At 43.7% G+C, this 8,555-nt stretch overlaps 1 protein-coding gene across 1 annotated transcript; it reads left to right on the top strand.

The window, feature by feature from the left end:
• Positions 1–1,283: 1,283 nt before the first annotated feature.
• KIF2B (kinesin family member 2B) lies at positions 1,284–3,749 on the top strand. The gene is given in 6 exon segments (XM_072881513.1): positions 1,284–1,323; positions 1,616–1,834; positions 1,837–1,957; positions 1,959–3,267; positions 3,269–3,411; positions 3,413–3,749. Coding segments are annotated over 6 exon segments (2,169 nt in total).
• The last annotated feature ends 4,806 nt before the right edge of the window (positions 3,750–8,555 follow it).

Raw genomic sequence — 8,555 nt, 5'->3', positions numbered from 1 at the left:
TACACAGCTTGGTGGGTATGATTGCAGAGTTACTGGAGCGCATGTTACAGCATATGTATCCTCTAGGAACATCAGATGAATAAAAGTTGTTAAGCTATCCAAGAGCGAATGTCAAATTCCTCAAGCAAAAGCTTGACTGAACTCTGATGCTCGTCTGAGATTCTAAAAAGGTCTCCAAACATTAAACAGAAAAGGCAGTTTGCCACAAGGATTGATTTCATTATATCCCTCTGGCCCATTCATGGGATACTGCTGCAGCCTGCTACTCTGGGGTGTTTTGACCTCTGGATCTGACAAAAGAATTTGAGCAAGGACTCGTACTAAGAGAGACAACGTTGCCATGGAAAGCTGAACAAGCCTTTAAAATCACAGCTTTGCTCTACACTATATGCCTGGCGCTCTGTATTTCTTCAAGCTTATCTAACAGCGTACATGGCAGCCTTTTATCTCCAAAATCTAGCCAACAAGTTTCTGCCGTTTTACTACTCTGCATCCTTCATCAGGCTGGCATTTTCAGATGGAGACCCAAGAACTAGATCTCTCTATAACAGTGACATAATTTCCCCACATAAAAGTGTTTTGAATTGCATTTAAAGTGCATTCAAAGGCATGAGGATTTAGTCGAGCACAAGTAGCTGAAAGCAATAGTAGTCATGGTGCCTACATCTCCAGACAAAAAATGTGAATATTAGTTGCTCTCCTTCAAGAAATTATAACACATCTTAATTGGTGTTTTGGCTCCACAGGAGGGTTGGTAAATAAGGACATCCAAGATTCTCCTTATCGTTAAGTTTTGATGATCTCAGGCTGCCTGAATTCATAATTTTAAGTTACCAGTCAAAAGGCAAGAACAAATGGAGATAATTATCTTCTAAAATAAACCTTCTGGATTTGTTTTATTTACTTCAAGCTTATGTAAGTTTACCACTATTTCTGCAAGCATTCTTCTGAGGGCTATTATGGCATTTGAATATTTTTGTAAATAACAGTCCTCGTCACTGAATGTCTGAATCTACCTGCCAAAATGAACCAAAAATCTTATGTAAGCCAAGATGTTAAAAAGATTTTCCTGTAGCCAGAACTTTGAAATGCTCTATTCAGGAATCCAGATGACTGAAGAGCATTACAGAAATGGATTAAAAATATTATCAGCTGTTCCAGTTATCAAAATTATATCGGATTCTTCCTTGTGGATGCAGATGTACCCACTGCACTCACACTGCAACTCTATTTTTCATTCATTTTCTATTAAGCCCATTTTTTCTCAAGCGGGATTTCAAGGCATGCAAAGCCTTGTAAAAGAATTCAAAATTTATGTTCAAGGTAATTGAAAACAACGTGTTGTTTTCTGCATTTTTGTGTGGTCACTGCAGGACGAAAAGGCTCTCTTGAGTCTCTGCGTTTGTGTCACTGCTATAAATTCTTGTGCCACTGGCATTAGCTTAACACAACATGACTGATCTAATTAGACACGATGTGTCACAGCAGCTGCACGCCAGCCTGGAAACTCAAATAGGCCTTTTCAGGTGATGGCAGCTTTATATGTTCCTTCCACCCATAGCAGCTGATTAAAAACGCATATATTTTCAACCTTGAAGCTGAACCCCTTCCACAGCCCCCCAGGGGGCCACCCGGGCCATTGTGACACGGTGCTGGGCGAAGGCAGCACTGAGCCCCGTGGGACCACCCGCGGCCAGGGGCAAGCTCCAGCCCTGCCTGCCCCAGCCAGGGGGGCACCTGCACCCCACAGCTGCCGGCCAGGCCACAGCTGGGGAGTTTGGGCACATCCAGTTGGGCACCTACGTGGAGATCAAGCGCAGTGATGGGCACATCCACCGGCACTGGTGATGGAGCTCCGTGAAAGCACTTCCAGTATCACTGTGGAGTGGCTCGAGAAAGGGGCCAACAAGAGCAAGAAGGTTGATCTCCAGCTCATATTTGCCATCAATCCTCACCTGGCCCCAAGGAGCAAGCATCGAGGCCCCAGTGTCAGCAAAAGGGGACCAAAGCCTGGTGAGTGAATGGCTGTGGCAGCCCATCAAAGCGAAGAAGCCATGTGGGGACAGCAGGGACTCCATGGCTGCCCGGCCTGGCTCCAGGGGCTGCAGACCCAGGTGGATATCACCATGTATGCAGCAGATAGAAAGGCTGCGAGAATAGCGGGAACAACGGTAGCTGGAGATGCAGGAGCAGCAAGCCCAGCAGGTCACTGCTTCACTCCACTCCAGGAGTTATGTGATGGCCATGATCCAGAAGTGCTGCAGCCACTTGGACTGCGAGGCATTGCAGGCCACCATACCATGCCAGCCCCATTGCATCTGCGTGTGTGTTCAGAAGCAGCCACTGAATCAACAGGAGGCTGAACTCAATGACTTCAATGTAGTGACAGTGCCGGGCCAGCACATGGTGATGGTGCATGAAGCTAAGCAGAAGCTGGACCTCACATGGTACCTGAACAACCAGGTCTTCCACTTTGACCATGCCTTCAATGGTTGTGCCACCAATGAGCTGGTGTACAGGCACACCGCCCAGCCCCTGGTGGAGACCATCTTCCAGGGGAGCATGGCTACCTGCTTCGCCTGGGGCCAGAGAGGCAGTGGCAAGACACACACCGTGAGGGGAAGTGTCTCTATCGAGAACTCTGAGGCCTCCAAAGGGTTCTATGTCATGGTCCCTGAGGATGTCTTCTGCAGGCTGCAGGACTCCAGCTGCCAGAAACTAGAGCTTTGAGTCTATAGGGCCTTCTTTGAGATTTATGGGAGCAAGGTTTTTGACCTTCTGAACTGGAAGAAGTGGCTGAGAGTGCTAGAAGATTGTAAACAGCAGATCCAAGTGATGGGGCTGCGGGAGGAAGAAGTCACCAGCGTGCAAGTTGTCATCAAGCTAATTGAAAGGGGTAGCAAGTATCACACATCAGGCAAGACCTCTGCCAACACTCACTCCTCCTGGAGCTATGCCATCTTCCAGATCATACTCAAGAAGAGAGGGCATTTGTATGCCAAGTTTTCCCTGATTGATTTGGCTGGGAATGAGCGAGGAGCTGACATCTCCACTGCAGACAGGCAAACAAGTCTGGAGGGAGCTGAGATTAATAAAAGCCTCTTGGCACTCAAGAACTGTATCAGGGCATTGGGGCATAACAGATCCCATACCCCATTCAGGGCTAGCAAACTCACGCAGGTCCTGAGGGACTCATTTATAGGGGAAAACTCCTGTACCTGCATGATTGCCACTGTCTTTCCAGGAATGAGATCCTGCAAGCACACCCTTAAAAACCCTATGGTACGCCAACCACATGAAGGAGCTCGTGGTGAATTTAAATTCCCTTGGACAACCCTGTCAGGTGGCGTTCAGGTTCCCACATCGGCTGAAAGACGTGAAGAAACTCTGGACTGTTCAGAACTGTCCCAGGACAGCTATTTGGAGTTCAGGCAGACAAGGAAGTCTCACCCTAGTTACTTACTTTCAGTGCTGGGGGGAAAACAAAGAAGAAGAGAAAAGAGGTGGATGAGAAAACGCTCATGGAGGAGCATCAGGAATCTCTGCGATGATTGAAAGTATTCGTAGAAGTGGCTGGGGAAATAGAGTACAATGTAGATTTTTATGCTGCACAGTTTGAATCAGTCCTTGGTCAAAAAATTGGCATCCTGACTGAGATCCAAGAAAAAGTCAGATTATTTCGGTCAGTTCTTAGCAAGGAAGAACAGGGCAGCAACCAGAGCCGCACAAAGAGATCCTGTATGCTGTAAGCTGTGCCGGAGACCCCTGGACCCTTGAAACTGCTGCAAAATGAGAGCTGTTATGATGCCACTGCGTCAACCGCTCAACAACTCGAATGCTTAAAAGATCTTAAATAATGTCTGCAGGGATATTCTGGTTGGTTTTTTTCTTGAAAATAGTGGGTTAGACATGTAGGAAAATAGTACAGTGATGTTTCCAGGTATTTTTCACTGTAGAAAGGAAAATTGTGCAGTTGTGAGCATCTAACCTGTAGGAAAAGGCAAGAATTTACAGAAAATGTATCTCACCTCATCTGGGCAGGTTTCCTCCTCATGTTTGTAATATACACACACACACACATATATATATATATTTTATATATATATATATATGTACCTCCCTAGATGGGGCCTGCTCCAGGGTTGCGTGAAACTGCGCCAAAATGAAAGTCGTGTTCCCAGGGTAGGAGGCATTTTGAGTGATTTAAAAAGGCATTAGAGTGCAAAGCACTGTCATTTTTGAGCATGATACATTTGGGAAATGAGGGTTATTTTGTCATGGCATAAGCAGTGGCTTTTTTATAGCATCAGCTCACTTTTTTCCCTCTCTCCCACTCTATCTTTCTTTCTTAACTATGTTCTCATGAGACATTAAAAGAAAAAGATGCTAGAACCTGCCTTAATAAAAATCAGACTAAAGATCATGGCAATTGCCTGACCGGTGGGGAGAAGATACGCCTGCAAGCTTTGCAGAGGGAAGCAGGGGAGTCAGTGCCCTGTATCAGAGGCCTGATGAGAGGAGATTTGCCAAATCAAAGGGTCAGAAAAGCCGCATTCAACAAAGCACCATCTGATAGCGCGTATCAGTGTGATAGCGGCACGCAGGGAGCTGCAGCCCCAGACTGGTGCATCATCCCTGATGGGAAACCCTGCAAAACGCGCTCTTGGTAGAGAGGTTAAAGCATCAGGCTCATATCTACGCTTATTATTCAGTTTGGAAACTGATTAGTATAAAATATTGAAAGGATAACAAAAAAGTGGAAGAAATCAAACGGTATAAATCATACCTAATTAATTGATTATAATCTCTCTCCATTTCCTCATGCCATCTGAGCTCTCTCTGGCTGTTGGTCCCATCCACCAGTTTATGTTAGTGAACATTTAAACATCTGATAAGTCTGATGAAACCAATGGAAGAACTTCAGCAGCCTTTCAACCAATCCAGAAATTTGTTTTCAGTGATGAAATTATGAGACACCAAACATTGTTTAAATGCTGGTCATCTCCTAGTAATAATATGCCATGTTTTTCAGCTTCAGTGCACTTTACAAGCATTTATTTATTGGCATGCTGCTTGTTTTGGTATTCCTAGTTTCAGCAGCTTGTAGTGTTCAGAGATGCAATGAGACATAGGTACTACTTGCCAGGTTAAGATAAAAGTGTGGTGTTTCCAGTGGGGATTTACCATGAAAGGGTTTTCTCCTTTCTGAAAAGAAACTTCTTTGAGGTTCCTTCCTTAGCATTTCTCCTGGATTCTTGTGTTTGAGGTGCTGGACATAGTAGGGCAGCAGGTTTTAAAGCCCAGGTACCCCACCATGGGCTACAGGATGTGAAAGCACGCCGGCTCCATGGTCCCTTGCCTGGGACTATCTAGCAGGCTCCCTTTTACCTGGGTGTAGGAAGTGTTTTCCACACAAGGCATGTGATAGATTCACTCTTTTGGCTGCCTGTGGTCTTTACTCCAGGTCTAAGTTCCTGCTGTTCACATGCTGTGGCCGTGCGTTAGCTATAAATCATGAGCATGAACTGTTTTGGCAAAAAGGGCTATGAATTAATTGAGTTGGGCACAGTTCTAGAAACACAGTTTTAATGAGCTGGAACAAAGTCATATCAGGGCGGGATGGTTTGCAGTGAGTAGGAAAATGAATTTTATTCTTTCTTTGTTTATACTCACACATTCAGGAGGCTGTTTGCAAGCTCAGAAGGTGACTCATGAGCACACCCTACTGCTTTCTAAAGCAGATGCAAAAGGAATTAACTAAATTAGCCTTTTTTTCCATTTTTGTGGTTACGTGAAGTATTGATTAACCTCTTTTCCTTCTTTGATGATCTTCATTTACATAGTTTCCTTTGCTTTCTAAACATAAATCCTGTGTATGTAGAGAGTGCAGAACCCCTTCTTCCTATTACCTGGACTTTAAGCATGACTTCTACCTGGTTTCCGTGAGTCTGTAGCCACAGAATACCCCTTTGTATTTTGGGTTTGGACATGTAGTTTAAGCATGTTTACATGTGTCCACAGAGCTCAGCCCATAAAGATTCACAGATGCAATGAAAATTCATCCTAATTTTTACTGGCCAAGGCATGCCTTTGTAATGAAACCAGAATCAGATAAGTGTGCTGGGTTTTAGGTTTGCATTGCTCTGGTGACCATGAATGTTCAATTAAATAAAGATCCCTAATTAATTATAGTGAGGTCAGCCATTCACTTAGCCTGTTAAACAACTGAAACACTTTTATGGGATGCATTTTTGTTTATAACTGATTGTAGCTGAATGAACAAGAAAAGCAACCATTGTATAAATAGAACCTGCCTAATCTAATCATTTAATGCCTGATAATTAACCATAAATACTGCTATTCTGTTATGCTGCAAAGATTTAAATCTGTTCTCTTCCTATCTGTGTCGTTTCTAGCAGAGATTTCTTTGCTAGTGAGACAGTATACCTAGGAACTCTACACCCCACCCCAATACTTCATATGCCTCTGCTTGACTTCAGTGTTTCATAAGGGCTGAATGCACACACTCAGAACCTCCTGTCAACAAGTGATAGTAGATTCCATTACAACTATATAGACAGGCATATATACGTTGGTCTAATTTTCCAGCTGCTGCCTTCCCAGTTCTGAGCTTGGAACAGCTTTGGCTGTAAAATATATTCTTATTTTCCACACTCCTGTAGTGTTTGCCACTTAATTTTGTCAGAGCAGCGCTGCAGTGCCTCCATAGCTTGATTCAGTCTCTGCTGAGCTCCTTGTTAGGTTTCCTCATCGCCTGTTCCAAGTCTTGCACATTCTCCCTGTGCAGTCCTCAAAGGTTTGAATTCGCTCAGTCTAAAGTAACTGAATGCCCATATGCTCCCTTGAACAGTCAGGACAGTTCAACTCATAATATGTATGTCAGCTGAAAAATAAATTTGATTCATCCACTAGTTTTTTGAAACATTCTGTTGCTTTACCCTCTGCTCTCACATCCACTTGCCTTCCCATCTACTCCTCCCGTTCAAACTGCCTTTCTAGCTGTGACTCTCCATACCAGGCAGTCAGCAGTAATATTGTTGCGTGTATTTTACAATCTTTCCTTTCAAAATTTCTGCCAGCATTTCCAGCTCTCCTGTCTCACAAAATATAGGTTTTTTCATTCCTCTTCTACCTTCTAGAGTTATTTAATTGTTGGAATCATACTTTTGGGGGGGTTAATTAATCTTTTAGACTTCTTGTTAGCAGAAAAAAAACAACTTGGAAAGGTACAATCTAAATGCTTCTAAGCTGGAAGACCATGCTGAAAAAAATATTTACAGAAAGTTAATCTTGTGAATTTTGGAACCAAAAAGAGGATGTTTAAAAGCCTGACTTTGGCAGTACAACCCTGCTTAAACCTTCCTGGCTCAGGCACTTGTGATCAGGCCTGTGCAAAGGTAACCCCTTTCCTCAATACCTCTGATAACCAGGTGGTTCGTTGACCATTTGAAGGCATCATTATTTCGCTCTGTTTCTATGGAAGTCCAGGGGAACGATATAAAGGGCTGAGCTCAGGGCCCAGAAAACCCACAGCTTGATGTGGTTTCAGGAGAGCTCACCTGGGGCATGCAGCAGCTAGGACAGGAGGTGGCCCCATGCTACTGTAGGAGGGTGGAAGGGAAGAGCTGGGTGAAAGAGGCAGACACAAGATCTGCTAGCTGTTTGCGTTGTACAATAGCAACAAGTGAGGTTCACCCCCAGCAAGAGTCCCCAGCTTCGCAAACTGCAGCATCTGGAGTTTCCAGTTCAGTTCTGAGGTGTCAGTCAAAATGGGAGCTGCAATGAATGGATCAAAATAATCTGTACCCTGCAAAGACAATCTGGGAGAACAAGATGCCTTCTGGTACTGCCTCTGCAGCAGGCGGTATGCAATTTGCTCAATTTAGCATCAAGTAAGCATGGCTGAATTTAGCCCTGCATTTTTGGCTTTATTATTATCTGAGTATTACAGCTCAGCCTGTTATCATGAGGCTAACTCACAAGGTTTTATTCAGATTTTTCCCTGGTTTTCTACTCAGACAAAGCCCAAGGCAACTGGGATTTTCCAGAGTAGAGAATGACTGTTGTTGCTAATAATAGCTTTAGTCAGCAACATATGTTTAGTGATGCACATCAATATTTGTACTTTCACAGATGGATGCAAAGATTTTGCATTTTCAGTGTCATTGTGTCCAGGAGCATGTTTTATCTCAGTGCTATAAAAGTACATGTAAAATACTGAATTTTTATACCTACATTTCCCAAGCTGAAAGCCTATGGCTGAAATTCCTCTGTGCTACCAGGCAATGTTACATTGCAAACCATACCATTTCCTACTTTGTACCAGAATCCCGTGAATCTTTGAAATATGCACCTCAGCTATGATTTACAAGGTATTTGTATCATTTTCCTTTTATTTTTCTACAGAAACAGGTAATATCTCATAGGGTATGTTGAAAGACATTACGTTTTGAAGCAAATCACCTGGTATTCTGCCTCTCTTGCTCTAACGCTACAAGGAATATGTGATGGAAACAATATTGTTATTCCTCAGA

Source organism: Ciconia boyciana, chromosome 16 (genome assembly GCF_034638445.1).
Source record: "Ciconia boyciana chromosome 16, ASM3463844v1, whole genome shotgun sequence".
NCBI lineage: Eukaryota > Metazoa > Chordata > Aves > Ciconiiformes > Ciconiidae > Ciconia > Ciconia boyciana.
The sequence above is the reverse complement of the archived record's forward strand: the minus strand, read 5'-3'. Positions and strand labels throughout refer to the sequence as shown.